We start from the raw sequence: 21,123 nt of genomic DNA on the forward strand, positions 1-21,123 counted from the left end.
TTACTATTATGGTTGGGCTATGATCCAACTAGTCTAAACTTTCAATGGGTTACTTTTGGGAAAAGTGAACTTGGGTTCACTCAAACCCGAATACCCAAAATGACCCAAATCAGTTTTTAACTCGATTTTAGGTAAATTACACATTTTAGTTCGTCGTACTTTGGATTAAAGTGTAATTATCTAATTTTTTTTTTGTCAAATTCAACTACAAAATAAATGAATTCATAACTTCACAAATTTTAGTTTTTTTTTTTGCATTTTTCTTTTTAATATCTTAGTTTTTTTTTTTCCTTTTCCATCTATTTTCTCAAGTCAAATATGATTTTGTAAAAATTTAGAGGGTCAAAGTGCAATTTCGAAAATTATTGTTATCCTGATAGTCTAAATGTTTGTAACAACACTCTTTACCGCTTTTACATGTTGTTTCATAACTGAATATTCTATGGTTTTGGTAAGTTAACATTTCATTTATTAGATTTGAAAGGGCATATTTTCAAAATTTTATAGTCCTTGAGTTATTGGTTTTTTTCATAATGTTACCTTTGACCACACATAGAATAAATTATATATTATTTCAATATTTCTATTATTTGTATATTAATTCAGTAAATCATATCCATAGAACTATTTCAAGGAAAGGCTTGCATATTCTCTATGTTTTATATTCCTAGAATTATCGATAAGTTTTATGATCTTTCTTTTCTTTAATATTGACTAGGTTTTAGACTAATAAAAATTATGATACACCTAACCTGCGCTCATACATTATTGAAGTTTTTTTTTTTTTTTTTGTTAGTGTAAGTGAGATAGTTCGAAATTGGGATCTCTCACTTATACTCCGTTCCCCAATTATTGAAGTCGTTACATATAATGCTTCTAGGTAAACTGCAAATGCATGTGACAAACAACTTTATCTGGATAAACAGAAAGTACTAATTAAGGTAAAAACTAAAGAAAGTGCAAAGGAAGAACAATGATCAAATTTGTCAAGTATGCTTAGAGAAAATTTCTTCTTCAACTTGTGCTAGATATCCTTGAACCACCATTCAGATTATATTCAATATTCATGGACTATTCGCACAATAAATTAAGTGTAATACATATTATAGAAGCTGTTAAAATCTATTTATTTATTTTCCAAAACTTTCTGTGGAAATCGAATACATTTATACCACAAAATTATAGTTATTAATATTCTCAACACAGGTGTGTACCTGTACTTTGCATAAGACTAGAGTAAGTTCTGTCACAAAACTACCATGTTCTGCTCATACAAGTAAATCTTCTGCAGAATACGGATTAATTAAAATGAGAATCAAATGAGTTGCACAGAACTTATTGGCAAATCTAGAATGAACATATAGAATTACGGATTGATCTTATATATATTAACAGTGTATACACTATTATGGTTGGATAAATGACACATAATCTAATTTAAACTTATAATTCAAATTTTGCAGATATGTCATTCATCTAATCATAAGAGTATATATATACTGTCAGTGCATATAAGATTTATTAATAGATTAATTAGGTAGGGCGAAGCGAAGAGAGGACGACATCTTGGAGTGAGCTGTCTCTTTGCATTGCAGCCTTAAACTCTTCAAAGGTGACTCTTCCATCACTGTTGGCATCCATTAGATCAAATATCTCATCTAATTTCCCAGGTTCAGTTATATCCACCGGAAGGCAGTCATCAGGTAATGCCTGCAAGTTTTGTTTCAAGAAATTCTAGTGTATCACATAAATGTTATGGTACAAGAATTTATATATACAACCCAAAAGGTCTCAAGAATTAGCTTGTGGTTGGAAAAGGGAAGAGGGTTACTCTAAGCATTGAGGCTACTTCTTCCTTGCTGATGCATCCTGACCGGTCTGTGTCGTACATCTGAACACCAAATTTCTTCACTTTAACCAAATATCATGTTGTTCAACAATTAATGTACAGAAGATAAATAAAATACTTCATGTCATGTTCTTTTTTTCCCCTTAATTATTGTCAGTGCTAGATCAATTTGGCAGTCTAAAGCAAAGAATCATTGCTGGATGTGGATCATTGGCATCTGAAGAGGGACCAAATTAATATACCTGGAAACAAAGGCGAAGTGCATCATCTCCTTGTGAATATTTGAGACAGGAGAAGCCCCCTATTATCTCTCGCATGTCAACAGTGCCATCACGATTGTTGTCGAACAAATCAAAGATCCGAGCTGCTAGAGGAACCAGTGATGACATTTCCATTGATTTTAGCACTTCCTCGAACTGAGATAATGTGGCATTCTCACCATTCGTGCATCTGCAGATATTTCAATGAAAAGATACAATTGCAAATTACTCATTCTACTCTCATTAAGTCTTGTTTGAAGTTCCCCTTTTCCCCTAGTTCTGTATGCTTTAGTTGGTGAAACCAAAACCAAAAAAAATCCAGCCAATGAGGTCTTGATCTAATGGTCAAGGTTGAGATCATAAAATTTAAAAGTATTTATTTAAAATCTGTGAATTTTGTTTAACTTATGGATTACGTGAACGGATACAAAAAAAAATAAAATAAAATTTTGGGCTTCTTATACTCTTATTAAACACACACAAAAAAATTCAGAAAATGACAATTGGAATCGAAAACATCAAAGTTTAGTACTATTAACTTCTCACAATTTGCTCAAAGGCCCTTGAATCCTTTAAAAATGTTCATTTCACCATCTGTAAACTTTTGGCTGCGAGGAAAGGCTTCTTTTTTCTTTTTTTTTGGCGAGGAAAGACTAATTATATATAAACCCTTGCAGTTGAAGAAACACATGAAGAATGGAAGTTTGACCGGGGAAAAGAATTAGAACACTGCACCCAGTTTTGCAAACCAAGTTGAATTACTGCAAAACTAGGTTTCGCTCCTTAGCAAGTTCAAAATCTTTATAGAATAAATCTTATATACACTGACAGAGTGACAGTGTATACACTATCATCGTTAGATTCATGATATACATGCAAAAGTTAAATTTCAAATTCAAATTTTGCACAGTTGTCATTCATCTAATACTGACAGTATATATACTGTCGGTGTAGGAAAGATTAATCTTTGTTTATAAGCACAAACTTTTGCCCCCACAAACTTGAAACTATTTTATATTATTTCTTAAATTCAAAATATGCAAAAAGTTTGCCTACTCAAAAGTAAATTTTCTAATTCTGTATACTAAATGAAGTATTAAGTTGAGCAAATTCAAAGGTTTACCCACACACTTTAAGTAAATTATCGTGGTACTCGAGTGCTGTAGAAAAAAAAAAAAGTTACAAAATAGTAGTATTATTTTTGAAACAAGGTTTGGTGACTTACATTCTCTTGAAATGTATTCTGAGATTCTCCAGTTCCTCAGGCTTGAGGTCATAGGATCCGACCAAATTCTTAAGCTTTTTGGTTCTCAAGGAAAAACTAGTGCTTAACACGCTTGCCATTGCAGCAGCCCGGAACTTGCGCCTTGCATTGAAACTCTGAAGGCGTGAAACAATCTCTGCATCCATCTGTTCTTCCTTTGCCAAATCCCCAGTAACCCAAGGATGTTGAAGAACCTAAAACATAATTACAAAATGAAAAAAAAAAATTTTGGGATTGTTTCGACTTTCGACTACTAATTATTCCAAAGCAAAATTTTTAAGACCATTTGAGTCTGCATTACTATGATTTTTAGGATCCCATTAGCATATAATTGCGAACAAACTGTGCTTAACCTATTTTACATCAGACCTGAGCAGCCGTTGGTCTCAACTGAGGATCAACAGTAAGAAGACTGGAAATCAGTTGCTTAGCTGAAGAAGAAATGCTCTTCCATGTTTTTTCATGAAAGCTGAAGTATCCCTGCATGTTTAAGATTTAGCGTAGGCATTTATTATTGTGTGTAAAGAACTACAATTCCACAACTGATCAGTATGCAAGATATACATAAACAGGAAGACTCACTTGCATAATCATCTGCTGCTTTTGCCTAGTTGATTGTGCTATAAAAGGCGGATACCTAGCAACGCAACATTGAATATATCGTTAGTTTAACAGTATATTGATAAAGCCGAAGAAATAATTTCTTACCAAAAACAAAAAAAAAAAAAGATGAAGAAATTATACTGTATCAAATTTCAATCCATGGGGGGGGACAGTCGTAATTTACTATCCTATGCAAATCTCCAAACCTACTTCAGCATTCACTTTAGTTTCCCTTTCCTTAGCATTCTTTCTTTGTCAAGGAACGACAAGGGAGTGAATAAATACTCTTTTTTTGTCAAGGATGTAAGATGAAGTTAGTCTTGTTTCACCTTTAACAAGAGCTAAAATCAAAGCCCACAATTAATAAAAAAAAAAAGGCTTCAATGGTCTATTTGTGTGTTTTTTCTGTTAAATCTAATATTTGTCCGACTGAGGCAATAATGTCACCCCAAAAAAAAGGCTGAACAAAAACCCAAGTTTTTTTTTTCAATTGTTACTGAAGCTGGAATATGTAATTTCTTGAATTTCTTTGTTGTCCCTTGAAAAAAATTGGCTGGAGAGTTCTAAACTAATTTTTGGTCGAACTTAAGCTCCAAAGTTGCAAATTGGTAAACATGAAACTAAAACATCACTGCCCGAAGTCAGTTAACATACCCGGAGAGGAGGATATAGAGGATTACACCAAGTGACCAAATATCACTCTTGGGAGTAATTTTGTCCTGGGAAAGTGCTTCTGGCGATACATAATCAATCGAACCAAACAATCCAACAACAGAATCAGTAAAATCCTCTACAGAACTCAGTCCAAAATCCATGATCTTCAACGGAGAATTTTCATCTTTATCCAAAAACAGGCAGTTTTCAGGCTTCAAATCCCTATGAATAATCTTAGCTTTATGAAGAGAATTTAACCCTTCAGCAATTTGCCTGACAACAGCCGCAGCTCCAGCCTCTGAGTACCTCTCCTGAGCAACTATCCGATCAAACAACTCCCCACCAGAACAAAGCTCAAGAATCAAATGAACCCCATTAGAATCTTCACAAACATCATAAAGATGAATCACATTCGGATGAGGTGAAACATCTTCCACAATCTTCCTCATGACCAATAGTTCATTTGTCAGTAAAGCATCAGAAACCAGGGCCTGTCTTGAGTTTGGAGCAGTCACGCTCCGGCCGCGACCGCCAGGGGAAGGCTGCCATGGTCCGATTCTTCTCAGGGTTTTGATAGCAACTTGAATTTTTCCACCACTGGATTTTCTTATCCCTCTTCTTACAACAGAAAAGCCTCCTCTTCCTAAAACATCAGTCACCTCATATTCATCGTCAAGTCTTTTGGTTCCTTGTCCCATTAAATTCTCTTAAAATCAAAAGGATTTGAAAAGAATAAGATTCTACGATGGAGGGTTTAAGAATTTTTTCAGGTCAACTTGGAGGATGAGGACAGGATTGATGGATCAATGATGAGAAGAAGTGGAGTAAGGTTTGGTGTATGACTAAGTAGTTTATTGACACGGATTTACATCATCATATGAACAACTCTTATGTTGTTATTAGCATATGATAAGAATAAATTATGAGATGGCTACAATTGAATAGCTGTTAAACATGGAAAAAGCTAAAGAACAAGAGACGATGACCAAGTCTAAGAAGGGTTTTTTTATTCTACATACACCCGTTAGTTAGATTAATCAATCTTCTTAATAGCTCTCCTCATCTCCCATTTTATTTTTGTTTCTTGAAGGAAAAAAAGAGAAAAAAGTTCAAGTCTTGTCGGTGTTACATTCTTCATGTCTATCTCGACCTGTATTTTATACAATCCAAAAGGAAGAAACAACTATTGTGTACATTTCTTCAGAGCGTATTAATCTATGCACTCTATGCTAAAATTGTGAAAAGATGCTAAGGAAATATAACAGCAATGAGAAGATGGATTTAACGCTAATGACTAATATTGACATGTAATGTAGTTGAACCTTTCATGATTACCGGTCAAAAAGTAGAATTGCTTCGAACATGCAAGATGAGAATAAGCAAAAATTGAAAATTATAAATTCTAGAGCACAATTTATGTACTAAAGCTCCTTCAGCTAAAATCCTGAATATTCCTCAATTATGCAAACGAGTTGAACGTAATTGAATAGTTTGCGGGCTTACTCGACACAAGCTCAAGTTTGAGTTCGAGCAACTCGACAATTTGACGAGCTCAAGAATGAGCTTAATATATGAAACTCAAAAATTCATTAAACTTAATCAAATTTAATCGAGCTTTATGTATATATATTTTTATTTATTTATTAGTATGAAATGTCTCTCTTGTCTCCAGTTTAAAATTATATAAAATATAATTTTATATTACTTACACTTGATTGAGCTTGATTAAACTCGTTTGAATTTGAATTTAGCTTAAATTGGGCTTGATTTAATTAAGTACACAAAACAAAATCGTGCTCGAAGTCAAATTCAACTTTCAAGAACTTGACAAGCTCGAGTAAAACAAAACAAAACAGAGTTTGAATTCAACTTTCAAAAGTTCGACTTAAATTGGGCTTGATTTAATTAAGTACACAAAACAAAATCGTGCTCGAAGTCAAATTCAACTTTCAAGAACTTGACAAGCTCGAGTAAAACAAAACAAAACTGAGTTCGAATTCAACTTTCAAAAGTTCGACGAACTCGAGCTCAAGTTTTTTAACTTGAGTCGAGCATGAGTAGTACACTACTCGATTCGACACTAATTCAATTCGATTTGATTACATCCCATCTTGATCCCAAAGAATAAATGGTAAAATACATAAAACCCCCCTGTGGTTAAGGAAATTGACACGAAACTTCCTCATTGTTTAAAAACTCCCACATAACCTACTTGTGCTTTGGACTAATTTGGAAAATGGACGGAAATCATCCAAATTGACGGAAAGATGTAAATTTCCTATATTAACCCTATTTACAAACTGAATCGAAGTTTAACTCAGGGCTCAATTAAAGTTTTAAAAACTTTCTTCCTTCATTTGAAACAAAGGTAGGACTAAGGGGCTCATTTGAAATTTTATAAGATGTATCATCTTCTTCAAGGGAATGTCAGAACGTTCTGGGCTTTTGTTTCTTCCTTTTTTTTTAACATTTTTCCTGTTTTCCCTTTCCCCTTTGATTTTCCATTCCTTTTCTTGCCCCATCAATCCAACCAACAGCACCCTTTCATTGCTGCCACCATCTCACCATCTTCATTTTCAATAGCATCTCTATCACTGCCAGTCCAGATTCAACACTTTTTCATGTGTTCTTTTGTAAAATTAAGAACCCAAATCTAAGCAGCAACTTTCTTTGAAGACTTGGGTTGCTTAGTCTCTTTCTCGTCTGAATCATTAGAGCGCATGCAGGGTTTTATAAAATTAAGAGTTTCAACTGATGGTGTGGTTCTTTAACTGGGTAATCCACTTAGTGAATCGGCTCTGACGCTCTGCGTCCATGGGATCAACTACATCTTAGGGATCTAGAGGATCCACAACTACAAGCTCTCGAGTGGCTCAGAAGTACTGCTCCTGCTGATAGGTATGTAATCAAAGAATCAGGATCTGCGAGATATGGATATGAAACTGGATATGCTCGAACCGGACCGCATCTCGATTTGCACATGGATAATCTACTAGTGGACCCCCTTTCCTTCCTTTCCCAAACCAATCTTCTTTTCTTGTTTACGAAACCAACCGCTTTCGTACCTAGAAGAGTGTACTTGGGTCTAGGATCTCTGGTGTTGAAGATCGTCTTCTTAGCTTAGAGGAATCGAAAACGCCACTCATAGAAGCCCGACAGTTAGCATCCTCCCCTTTCTCCTGAAAAGTGGAAGCAGAAGTGGATGTTCCGGGCTTAAGGAAGCGATTGACTCCGAGGGTCATTTTCTTCTTTACTTTAGGGCGTCATACCAGGAACTCCCATTCCAGTACTTGAACCTTCTCAAGACTAGAACTCTTCCTAATGTGCCTGATGTTGTCACAAGAATAGCATGTCAAGTAGCCCAGCAAGGGAATCCACTTCCGAAAAAAGACAGTCCGGTAGGAGATGACAACTAATGGTAGCTTTCTTCTTTCTGCTGAAATGCTATGGACGTCACACACAATCTAGAAAAGGACACAATCTAGAGTTGTTGGTGATTGGTGGTGATGGTGGAGCTACTGGTGATCGGTGGCGGTACTGATGATGATTGGTGTTCACCAATGTCATTGACCATTTTGGTGTTATTGACCAGTTTGGTTGCAAGCAGGGAAGAAATGGAGAAGGAAAATAAACAAAAAAAAATGACAAAACACTGCAAAATACTAAATTGTCCTTGACAATGTCACTTGAAGCTCTCTTAATACACGAGTGCATCTCAAACGCCGTTAATTTGGATGATTTTCGTCCGTTTTCCAAATTAGTCCAAAGCACAAGGAGGTTATGTGGGAGTTTTTAAACAATGAGGAAGTTTCGTGTCAATTTTCTTAACCACATGAGAATTTTATGTATTTTACCCAAGAATAAATGACAATTCTTCTTTTCAAGGCTTTTAAGTCAAGTGCTAGAAACTACATGGGCTCACCATTATTTCCTTGGGTCCATTTTATTACGGATTGTAGTCCGTCGCCAAAAATACCATTTGTTAACAACACACATGTTTCTATTTGGGGCCCCTTCAGATTTTGAAGCTAGTTGTCTTGGTCAATTATGCACCTTATGTCATTCAGCCAGTGGGCTTTCTCATATGATTAATTTGACTTTTGATCGATCTTCAGAGTTTATTTTAACGTTCGGCCAAGTTTTTCTCTTTCGAGTTTGAGAAGCCGATTTCTACTGAACTCGTACAGACCTTTTATTACTTTGTTTAATTTTACCATGACTGGTTGGATGCAAGACTTTTACTCACCTCTGTAATATAGTCATCAGAGCTAGGATCTAATTCTTTTCGGTTATTGAAAATGATAGGTTGAAAATATCCAACTACATTTGAATCAAGTTAAACCCAAAAGAAAATATTCTTTAAGTATCATAACATGAATAAAAACAAGTACTTTATTGCTTAATTATGAAGTTAAAAACTTGAGCCCCATAGAGTTAAAAAACATCTGCAACTTTTGTTACCTAGCTACACTCTTTTACCTTAATTAACTAGAATGAGAAGTAAATAGAAAATATTCCTTTGGATGCTACTGATATCATTAGGCATGACAACGAGTCGTGTCTTACTTAGATCTAATCCAGATCTAATATATTTGGACAGGGTTTGAATTTAATTTATCAAATCCAAACCCTGTAAGAATATTATAGATATGGATAGGGTCTAATTTTCTATAATTCATATCCAAACTCAAATCCAAATCAGACCCAATCCAAGGGTCTAATTACAATATTTATAGATATAGATGAGTGCACACATACACACATATATTTATTGGATTGATTACAATAGCACTTCGTGACTATTAGATTAAAAGATGTGCTCTTAATACAAGAAAACACCACCTAAATAGAAGTAATTGACAATAGTTCTTTCTTTGAATTCATAACATTGCATTCTACGTTTTAAATGATAATTTTATTATTTGAAAATAAAAATTGAATGATATTTATACCATTTTTTAACTTTAAATATTTTTATTTTAGTTCTTGACTGTATATCTAGAAAAATATCCATGGATACTAATTAGATAATCAAATCCACGAGGGTCCGAATTTCGATTTGTTTTTTCAGACTCATAAAGGTTTAGATTTGAGTTTGAATCGAGGTTTATCTAAATTTAATGAATTTAAATTTGAATCAAATGATGCAACTCAGATCCTATCCATTGACACGTCTATCAAATATTAACAAAAAAGTTGTAGTTAAAATACTCATTGGATAACTAAAATCGTACTCTTGTTTTTCGTCTTCTCCAAGGAGAGAATATCATCCTTTTCGTTGTAGTAATTAATGAAAATCGAATATGAAATCAAGAATGTTATAAGTCTTGTAGGCTTCTTCTTGATCCGGGTCGCTGCCTTGGAATGTTTTATGCAATTTCTACTAGTACCATGTTTCCCCGCATCGGCGCTGCTAATTGTCGGTCAGGAAATAGATAAACATTCTAGCCGGTGTCAAATCATTCGTTTTTCATTTGATAAGATTGCAAACAACTTATAATGGTGGAGGTATTATAATCAATAAACTAACTCATTAATGGTATTAATTACAACTCAATTATACTACAAATAAGCCACAAAAAATGTGAGAAGAAACTCAAATATAATAAAATTTTATAGACTTGTGGGCCGGGAAAAAAAAAATCAGAAAGACAAAATGGTAACCTTAGTGGATTCTGAAACTGGTCAAGACATTAATGTGACATTTGCAAAGACTTGAAAGATTACAGATTCTATCTTAAAAATCTATCACCAAATTCATAAGTTTATCAGTTTAGTTTAGAGATGATTGCTGCAACTATACTGTCAAAATATGCTTTGCTAATTCCAACATTTTATTGCATGACAGGAGCATGTGGCAATTTGTCTTCTTAGAACTTCTATCTGATTCTTAAATCTTTCACAGTTTGGCATCTATACACAGGGCGGGGCAGCTGTCCAACTCATTGGACAATCTGTCCCTATATGAATAACAGTACTAATCACTATTATAAAGTAATGAATGGTATTATTAATAATGACGTTAGAGGCCCTCATTCTTGCAGAGAGATGTAAAGCTAATTGTCTTGAAAAAGGCTGCTGAACTTAATCAGATGGTCAAGATATTGAAGAAACCACGGGAAGAAGGAATACAAAACATGAGAGGAAATTGTACTTCGAGATTTGAAGCATAAGACCATGTCCAATCCGAAGATTGCATAGAATGTAGTACCAAACTGAATTGCTTTCTCATTTTAACAAAATTGTAGTACAAAGCAATTTTCTTGCACAAAATTGTAGTACAAAGGAAGAATGACATGTAACTTTATTAATAGCGATATGTCTAATTGAGTACCGTGTTTAACGAGTGTCTACTTGGCACTCGAGCACTCGATAATATATAGTTCAAGTGTTCAGTTTTAGAAAAGTAAAGTTAATTGGGAAGTTAATTATTAGAGTATGCGTTTATATGATAGGTTAAGCGTAATTTAGACGTGTTAACGAGTATCTATTGAACACCTGCTAGAAAAACTCAATTAGTAGTTATAGAACCCTTTCTATTACTAGTTAGTGCATTGGATTAGCCATTCGAGCCAACATTTCTTCATCAAAATTTTCACAAATATGAAGTCCTATGCTGAGCCTAATACTTTTAGTGGAGTTAAAAAGTCGAGAAACCATGGTCCTTGTTTAAAAGGCCAAGTAAGAGATAATTGTACTTATTATCCCAAAATCTTTGTGCACTTGATGACTTGACAAGAAATAAAATCGAAGCAACCAATCCCATTGGATAGCAAAGCTGCGTCCACAACTTTGTGATAATGACTTCTTAGCTACTAAACCATAATCATTTTGCAACTCTTCTTGTGAATTAGTCAATGTAGCTGTGTCTAGTCCATTCCCTAACATATCAACAATGGAAAGTTTTAAACATTCACCACTTAAAACCTGCCAAAAATTTGCTGCCAACAAGATGACTCATAATTTATGTTTTGTACCCATTTTTAAACAAATTCTCCTACAGTTACAAAATCCATCTATACATAAAAACTAGTATATACAAATACTATTACATAAAGGAACCAATATTGGGAACATGGGGCATTAGTAATGTACAGCTAGATGTAGGTTTCATTATTCAATTGACAACTAAGCTGCTTTACAAGACAAACTCACCATCGTAATCCATTTCCAACTTCACCAATTTGCTAGAAGAAAGCAACTGTCACCACATTTTTTTTTTCACTGAAAAGTTTTCGACATCCAATTCTCTAACACATACAATATCAGAACTTTCTAACACGTAAATAGATTTGTGCTGACGCACCAATGTTTCAAGATCCAGGCAAAGGAGAAAACCCTAATCCCACGATTATGCTTATTTATTACCATTAGCCAGTTGTATATTTTCAGTTTAGTAGTCTAGTAATCCAAAGTCAAGGCATATAATTAAGTATAGATCAAAAGGGGAAAAAAAAAAAAGAAATTGTCTAACCCATATGGGCTTCTTCTTCGCTTCTTCTGCCAACTTACGGTTGAGACATTAAAGTGTAGAGGTATTGGGATCAAATTCTCTCTGTCTTTCCGTTTTTTAAATCTCATCCGCTTCGTATTGAAAAAAAAAAATTGAGTTTAATTGTGTGTCTTGTATGATAATTGTAATTTTAGATATCGTTTGGCATCTTGTTCGATTTTTGTTTTTTTTTTATCCAATCATGATCACAGCCCTTGATAAACAAGTAGTTAAGTACTAATATATCGTTAATTCTTGCAGTTGGATCTTGCTTCCCATTCTTTAATATCTCATATTTTCTGAACAGTTAGAAATTAGGATTCTGTTTATGAATAGGAATAGCTTTATCACTTGAGCAAGCTATTTCTTTATTCCAGCTTTTTGTGATACTTGATCTTTTCACAACATTGGGAGAAAAGGACAGAGACATAAAAAAGGAAAACAAGCAGTGGCTTTTAGATCAAATGTGTAAATGGTTTTTTTTTTTTTGTTCATTTTTTGTTCCAAATAATGAAGTAAAGTAGGTAAGATGTCCTATTCATGTTTTTTTTTTAATATTTAAAATGGGGAGAGTAGATTGAATATCCTCAAACATGATACACGGATAAATATGCGAGCCATTTGACCAGCATTTTTATTTAGCCATCTTTTGATTACAAATGCATTTTTTTTTTGGGAAAAATAGAGGTAATTATAAACAAATAAAGCCCTTAGCATTTTCGGAGCAAATTGTTTGTTTGGATGCAGAAATTTTTTTATAAAAAATTATTTTTCTTATAACAGAAACATATCTTTTAATATTTTTTAAAAATATTTCTAACAACATCTTTATTTCACATCCATCATATTACAAAAAATATTACAGTGTTATTTTAAATATTTCTTAATAATCTTCACAAGTAAATTCTTGATGACAAATGATAACATCCAAGTATATCTAACGATTCATAATATTCCTCAAGTGTTTGGGTGAAAATTGATGAGCACAATAATATGTTACTTCGCAGTAAATTTCAACTCGTCAGTGCTCTGCAGCTATGAAACTTTCTCTTTTCTTTCTTTCTTTCTTTCTTTGGGGCAAGAGAAGGACCTTTTCTTTATTTCCCGCTATAGTAGCCAGAGGATGCCGGTTGACATGCCATCATTCTTGAATCTTGTACCTACTACTAGCAGGTTGTTAGTTACAAATGAAATAACTAGTAGAACAAAAATTTGGATGAAATACCAACCACCTTGAGAGAGTCCTTTTTCAATTTTAACCCGATTGATTTTCTTTGTTTTTAGCAATAATAACTCTTCACTGAAAGGGATGGATTGAACGATGTTGATACGAGAGGAGGACGGTAGGTAAGAGATTTGAGTTCGAGTTTGAATCCTCTGACTTATTAAAAAAGAAAAAGATTATTATGCCCATAATAAACATTAAGCATCGTTAACTTTTTTTTTTTTTTATCTTTATCTAAAATGCTTTCTTAAACGTTACTTCAAATTAATATTTATTTGTGTATCAGATTATAAAAATAAAAGCATCACAAAAGTAATTCACTATAGATTTTTGCAAACAATTACAAATCGATTCTCAGCAAAAAAATTCAGCTGTTAAATGTGTCAAATATTTTGGTTTTTTCCCAGACAAATCACTTTGCATATACAACCCTTTGTTTTTATTCTACTCGTAATGGACTGTGCTGTTGCTGCCGCTAAACATCATCCTCTATATTTGTGCAATCACCTTATCGTTTCCGGCAAACCATGCAAATATTTGTCTCTTTCAATCCTTACACGTCAGGATTATTTCTCCCCACCTCTCCATCTAAATTATTTCCACAAAATTAGCAAAAAAAAATTAAAACAAGAAAAAAAAACTGAAACCACATTAAAATCATAACTTATAGTAATCAAAATCCCAAAAACCCAAACAAAACTTGACTCTTTTCTGGACTACAATGGATTATCTCTCTATTTCTCGCATTGCACTGTACATTTGAATGCATGACACGTGTTTTAAACGTAAAGGTACTCAGATTACAAATCTTACTAGAACTGTTCGTTTTCTATCAGAAACTCGTGACTTGATCGTTGTAATCGAAAGTCGGGGAAAACAATTCTTAATTGTTGGTATTAAAAATAAAGCAACCGATTCAGTAGTATGAACTGATTAGCATTAGTCAAACTTAAAATGATACGCTGTTAATTACTAGTAAAAAAAATGAAGAGAACGTTGTGAGAAATGGAGAGGGAACCCAAATCCGACCCAAACCACCAATCACATTCTATCTTTCTCTCTCACACACTCACACACTAACTCTCTAGTCTTCTCCTCTACTCTTTCTTCTACTGCCAAACTACTACCATACTTTCTCTGGTATTTTCTCTTTTTTTTTTCCTTTCCAAGGAAAAATAACAATGGCTTCTCTTTTTAGTAGGGAGAGGACTTTTGGCCACTCCAGAAGAGATTCCCATTCCTCTTCCACCCCCACCACCACCATCACAATGCCCTCCACCGCCACCGCCGCCGCCGCCGCTGCCTCCTCCGCCAGCTCCCGTTTTTCCACCGCTGCTGCTACAACAACGACCCTGTCTCTCTCTTCCCTGCCCTCTCCATTCGGGGACCTCACTTCAACTCTCTCCTCCTCGGACCTCCGGGAAACCGCCTTCGAGGTCTTTGTCGCCGCTTGTCGGACTTCCACCGGAAAGCCACTTGCTTACGTTTCCAATAACAACACAAGCAGTCCTACGAGTACTGCTGCGGTTAATGGGCATGTTAATAATCATCATGCGAGTTCCTCTCCGATTTCGAACTCGAGTTCGCCGTCTTTGCAGAGATCGCTGACGTCGACGGCGGCGTCCAAGATGAAGAAGGCATTGGGGTTGAGATCCAGCTCTAGTTTGAAGAAAGGGGAGGGTAGTCCGGGTTCGGGTTCGGGCTCGGGTGGAAAGGGGAAGAAGCCGGTGACTGTTGGGGAGCTAATGAGGGTTCAAATGAGGGTTTCGGAGAGTGTGGATTCGAGAATTCGTAGGGCCTTGCTTAGAGTTTCTGCTGGACAGGTCTGCTTTTAGTCAACATTTCTCCTTTTTTAGTGTTCATTTATTATGCTAAAAGACTTTAAATTTGGAATCTTTAGAAGTTTTAGGTGATGAATGGGGAAATTATGATCCTTTTTTCAACTTTTAGCATTGGTTGGGAGTTAATTTTCAGGAATTATGCTTATTTTGTAGTGGGGTGAGATTGATTTTATGGGATCTGGGTGATCCTCTTGCAGTTTTAGGAATAACAGAGCACTGGGGATGCTTATTCACTTTTTAAGACATGTTGCTTATCGGTAATTTTGTAATGACTGGTTGCTGAACAATTTGTAAAAAGTTTGATTCTTTATAATATTTCCTTTTTTTTTGTGGTTTTGTTTTTGTGGCGAATGGAAGGTTCTAGAAACACAATCACCTTGTATTGTATTGAGGTTTTCAGTTTTAGATTTCTTCTGATCCAGATTAGCATATCTTTCTTAACATGACTTCTCCACGAGAAAGCAGTCAAAGGCTATAATTTTTGCTTCTAAATTAAGTTCTCTGATGGAATTGTAACAATTTGATGTGATTGTCAAACAGATATGTTGATAGCTATGTCAAGTCATTAAATTTGTTCATGTATCCTGAAATTCTTGGTATTGTTATCCTGGTTTAATTCAAAGTCTGTATTTCTTTTGATTCGTTGTTCCTTTACAACATTTAGTATCCAAAGTAGTATTAAACTTCTTAATGAGGCAGTTTGTTGTCTTTTTCTGTAAACCTGGTATGTTTGTTTTGCACCATTTGTCTGTTTGAGAAGTTTTTGTTTAGATGTTAATTTGTCACGAATGTTGCAGACAAATGTCTCCCTTGGACGCTAGTACTCATAAATTATGGTAAAAAATAAAAGCTGGTCAAGTGAATATTTAATGCAAAACTAAGTCGTCGTGGGATTTCTTTTCTCTGTATTTAACACAGACTTTGCTTCAATGTTGGAGCTTTATAGGTTACAAATGGCCTGCGCTTCTTCTACATTGACTGATATCATAAAGTTTCTTACTTTTCTTGCAATAGGTTGGCAGAAGAATCGAGTCAATGGTTCTTCCTCTAGAGCTGTTACAGCAGTTCAAGTCATCAGATTTTACTGGTCCACATGAATATGATGCGTGGCAGAAAAGAAACTTGAGGCTTCTTGAGGCTGGGCTTCTTTTACATCCTCAGATTCCTCTTGATAACAAGTCCAATGCTGCTGCACAGCGGCTGAGGCAAATTATTCAAGGGGCCTTGGATAGGCCAATAGAAACCGGCAGAAACAATGAGCCGCTGCAAGTTTTGCGCAGTGCCGTCATGGCTTTAGCAGGCAGATCATCTGATGGAATCCTGGATTCATGCCACTGGGCTGATGGTTTTCCATTGAATCTCAGACTTTACGAAGTGCTTCTTGAAGCCTGCTTTGACATTAATGATGAAACATCTATCATCGAGGAAGTTGATGAGGTTATGGAACTCATAAAGAAAACATGGGGTATTCTTGGATTAAATCAAATGCTCCATAATCTTTGCTTTACTTGGGTTTTGTTCAACCGATATGTAGCAACTGGACAAGTCGCAAATGATTTGCTAGATGCTGCTGATAATCAGCTTGCTGAGGTAGCAAAAGATGCAAAAACAACAAAAGATCCATCATATGCAAAGATCTTGAGTTCTACTTTAACCGCTATGCTTGGTTGGGCTGAGAAAAGGCTTCTTGCTTATCATGACACCTTTGATAGTGGAAATATTGATTCCATGCAAAGCATTGTTTCTCTAGGCGTATCCTCAGCTAAAATCTTGGTTGAAGATATATCTAATGAATACCGCCGCCGGAGGAAGAATGAAGTTGATGTTGTCCGCAGCAGGATTGACACTTATATCAGATCTTCGCTTCGCACTGCTTTTGCTCAGGCAAGTTCATATTCTGTGTTACTTGCAGTCTTTACTGCTTTTGAGAAACAGAAGGCAGCTTTCAATGGAATCAATATTTGAATTTTGTATGGAGGAATTTTTACAGATGATTTTCCCTCCAGTCATGCATGCTTGTCAAAAGAATATGACAAAAATTTAACAAACTGCAAAGTTATCCAAAATTCCATTACTTCTATTTTTTTTTTTTAAACAAAGATGGGCAAGGTGGGGGGTATCAGGGATCTAAGGAATGGTGGCACTGTGGCTCACCATCTCTTAAAAGCTGCATTACAGCAGAACTGTGATTATAGCATCCTATATACATCTATTATTTAAGAGTGCAGGAATTATCTAATGTTTCTCTCTGGAGTGCTCATCTGGTGGCAGACCAACCAAATTGGTGGCAACTTTGTGGGAGTATGTGATACTTAAGGGCATACAAATTTACTAATAGTTATGATGGAGATATGTTTATCTAGCAGCATTTCATCCTGGCAACATAGCTGGCAGAGAGAATTAGTGATACATCGTTGATGTGCATTATGTTGATTTCGAATTAATAAATGAGCTGCTGCAAAATAATTTGACATGCTCTGGCTCGGTAGCTGAGGAAACATCCATGAACAAAATTGAAGAAACATTGGACAGTTGGTGAAGTCAGGTTTCAACTGGTCCTTGAACAATTTTTACCAATTGCTCGACTTTGGTAATATTGTATTATAACCGTGAAAGGAATATGGACTATTGAGGTTTGATTGCTCTGATATAAATTTATTTGCCAATGTACTCATTACTGAAGGGAATACAACAAATTGTTGATATTTGGTTCAAGGGCCACAAGATCCTGACGAATCAGCAGACTGTTTACGAGGGTGCATTGACTTCATTATTGCTGTTATCAAAAGACACAAATTGGGTCTCAGCTCCTCGCAAACAGCTCAGGCTTGATTTGTTCAAAGCTTCACTCGATTGGTGTTCCAGAATAAAGATAGAACAATTAGTGAATCAATCTGATGTCTAAATAGTTTATACAATTTATAGTCTGCAATAAGCTATAAAGGTTTCTGTCATTCGTTGCTCTCTATTGCAAAAGAAGAAAAAAATAATAATAACAAGGACTGCTGATTCATACTGTCCTGTTGTTTGCTGATATAAGAAAGAACTGCATAACTATTCTGAATGGATTGTAAATTATCTAGTAAGTAAAAAGATTTCTGAATTTTGACTTGCAGAGAATGGAGAAGGCAGATTCAAGCAGGAGGGCATTGAGAAATCAACCAAATCCTCTTCCAGTCCTTGCCATTCTTGCTAAAGATGTTGGCGAACTAGCTAGTAATGAAAAGGAGGTCTTTAGTCCTATCCTGAAGAGTTGGCATCCTTTTGCTGCAGGTGTTGCTGTTGCCACCCTTCATGCTTGCTATGGAAATGAGCTGAAGCAATTTATTTCAGGTATAACAGAGTTGACACCAGATGCTGTTCAGGTATTGAGAGCTGCAGATAAGTTGGAAAAAGATCTTGTCCAGATTGCCGTTGAAGATTCAGTGGACAGTGATGATGGTGGAAAGGCGATTATTCGTGAAATGGCGCCTTATGAAGCTGAAGGTGCAATAGCCAAGATGGTGAAAGATTGGATTAAGGCAAGAATAGACAGGTTAAAGGAATGGGTTGACAGAAATCTGCAACAAGAGGTATGCTAATTGCTCTGCATTCCCCAGGATGCTTGTGATGGAATATACTTTTCAACCTTTCTATGATTCCCTCAAAATTATGCCAGACTTTGTTTCGGCTAAAAGGGAAAGGAGACGGAAGAATCTTTGAACTGAGATAAGAAATAAGCATGAAGAATCTCAATATTTTGTAGTTAAGTTTGCTATTTGAATTGATTAGTAATGACAAAACTGGATATGTAGGCTTGATGGGAACTAATTATTTTCATACACTTCATCTCTCTTTATTCCTTTACAGCTCAGTTTATTACTTGTGCTGTCTGAAGATTGAAAAGCTTTACTCGTGTGAATCTGACAATATGTGCTACTATTGCAATTCTATCAATGACCATTTGTGTTTAACTTTAGTGCTAAAAGTTGTTGCTTTGCGGCCTTCAACATATAGGTATGGAATCCCCAAGCTAATCAAGAAGGATATGCCCCATCTGCTGTTGAGGTCTTACGAATAATTGATGAAACATTGGATGCATTCTTTCAGCTGCCAATACCAATGCATCCAGCACTCCTTCCTGACTTGATGATGGGCCTTGACAGATGCCTTCAATACTATGCAACAAAGGCAAAATCTGGCTGTGGTAATTATTGTAGATCTCAATGATTTTGCAGTAGAAAATTTGCGATTAGAATCTGCTCTCATATTTTCTTTTTCCCTAATTGCACTCAAATGTAGGATCAAGGAACATGTATCTGCCAACTATGCCAGCTTTGACAAGATGCACAATGGGGGCAAAATTTCAGGGGGTGTTTAAGAAGAAAGAGAAGCCAGTTCATACCCAGAAAAGGAACTCACAGGTTGCTACGATGAATGGGGATGACTTATTTGGGATACCACAACTTTGTGTGCGTATCAATACTTTACAGAGGCTGAGGGTAGATTTGGAAATTGTGGAAAAGAGAATTATTACCCTCCTCCGAAACTCTGAATCGGCTCATGCAGAAGACTTTTCAAATGGATTGGTCAAAAAGTTTGAGCTTACGCCAGCTGCTTGTGTTGAGGGGATTCAACATATTTGCGAGGCAGTGGCCTATAGAATCGTTTTCCACGATCTTGGTCATGTCCTATGGGATGGTTTGTATGCTGGGGAGCCTGCTTCATCCAGAATTGAGCCTTTCCTTCAGGAGCTTGAGCAGAAACTGACAGTCATAGCTGACACTATTCATGAAAGGGTTCGTACGCGTATTGTTGCCGACATAATGAGAGCATCTTTTGATGGTTTCCTGTTGGTTTTGCTGGCTGGAGGACCTACCCGTGCTTTCTCCAAGCAGGACTTCCAGATAATTGAGGATGATTTCAAGTCCCTCAAAGATTTATTCTGGGCCAATGGTGATGGATTACCAACTGATGTAATAAACAAGTTTTCTACCACTGTAAGGGATGTCCTTCCTCTTTTCCGAACGGACACAGAAAGCCTGATTGAGCGTTTCAGACGGTTGACTCTGGAAGCATATGGTTCCTCGGCAAAATCTAGGCTTCCACTGCCACCAACATCTGGCCAGTGGAATCCAACTGAACCAAACACGCTTTTGCGTGTTTTGTGTCATCGGAATGATGAAGCAGCATCAAGATTCCTTAAGAAGACTTATAACTTGCCCAAAAAACTGTAGGGATATATGGTGTGCCTGGGTTTCTACTGAACCTGCTACTCAGAAGAGTGATACCGGCAGCATATTGAAAAGATTCTGGCCTGTAATTAGTATATTGATCAAGGATGCTTGTGTCATACTTAAGCGTTGCTAGTGCAATTTCAGAGTTCCGAGTGCCTTAAGAAGTAGATTATTTCTTGTATAGGAAACATTCAAATCTTGGTTGTTTATCTCCTGTTCACTGCTTTCTTGAGGATCAAGGGTTCTAGAAATATTTAAAGGTTTGTCCTAGGGAGGGAGTGGTAGTGGGAGATGGTATTTAGTGGTTTCGATCATCTGTAGATTATAGGATAGAGTTTTGTTCTTTTCTCTGCGTTGCATTTATTCTTATTCGTTTCATTGACATCATTGGTCTTTCCATATTCATTTGTTGGTTATAATCTTTATTCTGATCACCTGTAATGTAGATATGGGGCCTTACCCCTTATTGCAGCAATGTAGTAATATTTGATTAATGTGTTGTGCTTTTTGGTATCATGTCGTCCCTTACCTTTTTAGTTTATTCCATTTCTTTAATGTCTGTTTATATATCTTTAGGGTAAATCAGTTTCTGGTTCAAGATAGCATTTGAATTTGCAAAGCTTGGTCTTGCCCTTCGTAGGTTAGAAACCTGGAAAAGAAAATGAAGGGGTTTTACTTTTCGCCTTGTAAGTGGGACTGGGAATTAGCATCAAGGAATT

The 21,123-nt window shown here is 35.7% G+C and overlaps 2 protein-coding genes across 2 annotated transcripts; one reads left to right on the forward strand and one right to left on the reverse strand.

Annotated features, from left to right (window-relative positions):
- Positions 1–1,144: 1,144 nt before the first annotated feature.
- On the reverse strand, positions 1,145–5,622 carry LOC140012575 (calcium and calcium/calmodulin-dependent serine/threonine-protein kinase-like). Its single transcript, XM_072060811.1, has 7 exons — positions 4,631–5,622; positions 3,956–4,010; positions 3,743–3,853; positions 3,335–3,567; positions 2,092–2,299; positions 1,832–1,891; positions 1,145–1,710 (listed from the first exon to the last, which is right to left on the reverse strand). Exons 1-7 carry the CDS (start codon positions 5,326–5,328, stop codon positions 1,534–1,536), a joined length of 1,542 nt encoding a protein of 513 aa, XP_071916912.1. The 5' UTR covers positions 5,329–5,622; the 3' UTR covers positions 1,145–1,533.
- An 8,759-nt stretch (positions 5,623–14,381) lies between these two features.
- On the forward strand, positions 14,382–20,898 carry LOC113703711 (protein unc-13 homolog). Its single transcript, XM_027225168.2, has 5 exons — positions 14,382–15,170; positions 16,203–17,072; positions 18,305–18,760; positions 19,185–19,374; positions 19,470–20,898. The coding sequence occupies exons 1-5, from the start codon at positions 14,529–14,531 to the stop codon at positions 20,402–20,404; spliced, it is 3,093 nt and encodes a 1,030-aa protein (XP_027080969.1). The 5' UTR covers positions 14,382–14,528; the 3' UTR covers positions 20,405–20,898.
- The last annotated feature ends 225 nt before the right edge of the window (positions 20,899–21,123 follow it).

Source organism: Coffea arabica, chromosome 8e, assembly GCF_036785885.1.
Source record: "Coffea arabica cultivar ET-39 chromosome 8e, Coffea Arabica ET-39 HiFi, whole genome shotgun sequence".
NCBI lineage: Eukaryota > Viridiplantae > Streptophyta > Magnoliopsida > Gentianales > Rubiaceae > Coffea > Coffea arabica.

Excerpts from the sequence above, each read along its gene's own strand:
- LOC140012575 (XM_072060811.1), bottom strand. The coding sequence starts at position 5,328 with ATGGGACAAGGAACCAAAAGACTTGACGATGAATATGAGGTGACTGAT. Across the intron at positions 1,892-2,091 it reads CACTTCGCCTTTGTTTCCAG|ATGTACGACACAGACCGGTC; the intron begins GTATATTAATTT and ends TTTGGTGTTCAG. Across the intron at positions 1,711-1,831 it reads AAGTAGCCTCAATGCTTAGA|GCATTACCTGATGACTGCCT; the intron begins GTAACCCTCTTC and ends CAAAACTTGCAG.
- LOC113703711 (XM_027225168.2), top strand. The coding sequence starts at position 14,529 with ATGGCTTCTCTTTTTAGTAGGGAGAGGACTTTTGGCCACTCCAGAAGA. Across the intron at positions 15,171-16,202 it reads TTAGAGTTTCTGCTGGACAG|GTTGGCAGAAGAATCGAGTC; the intron begins GTCTGCTTTTAG and ends TTCTTGCAATAG. Across the intron at positions 18,761-19,184 it reads ACAGAAATCTGCAACAAGAG|GTATGGAATCCCCAAGCTAA; the intron begins GTATGCTAATTG and ends TTCAACATATAG.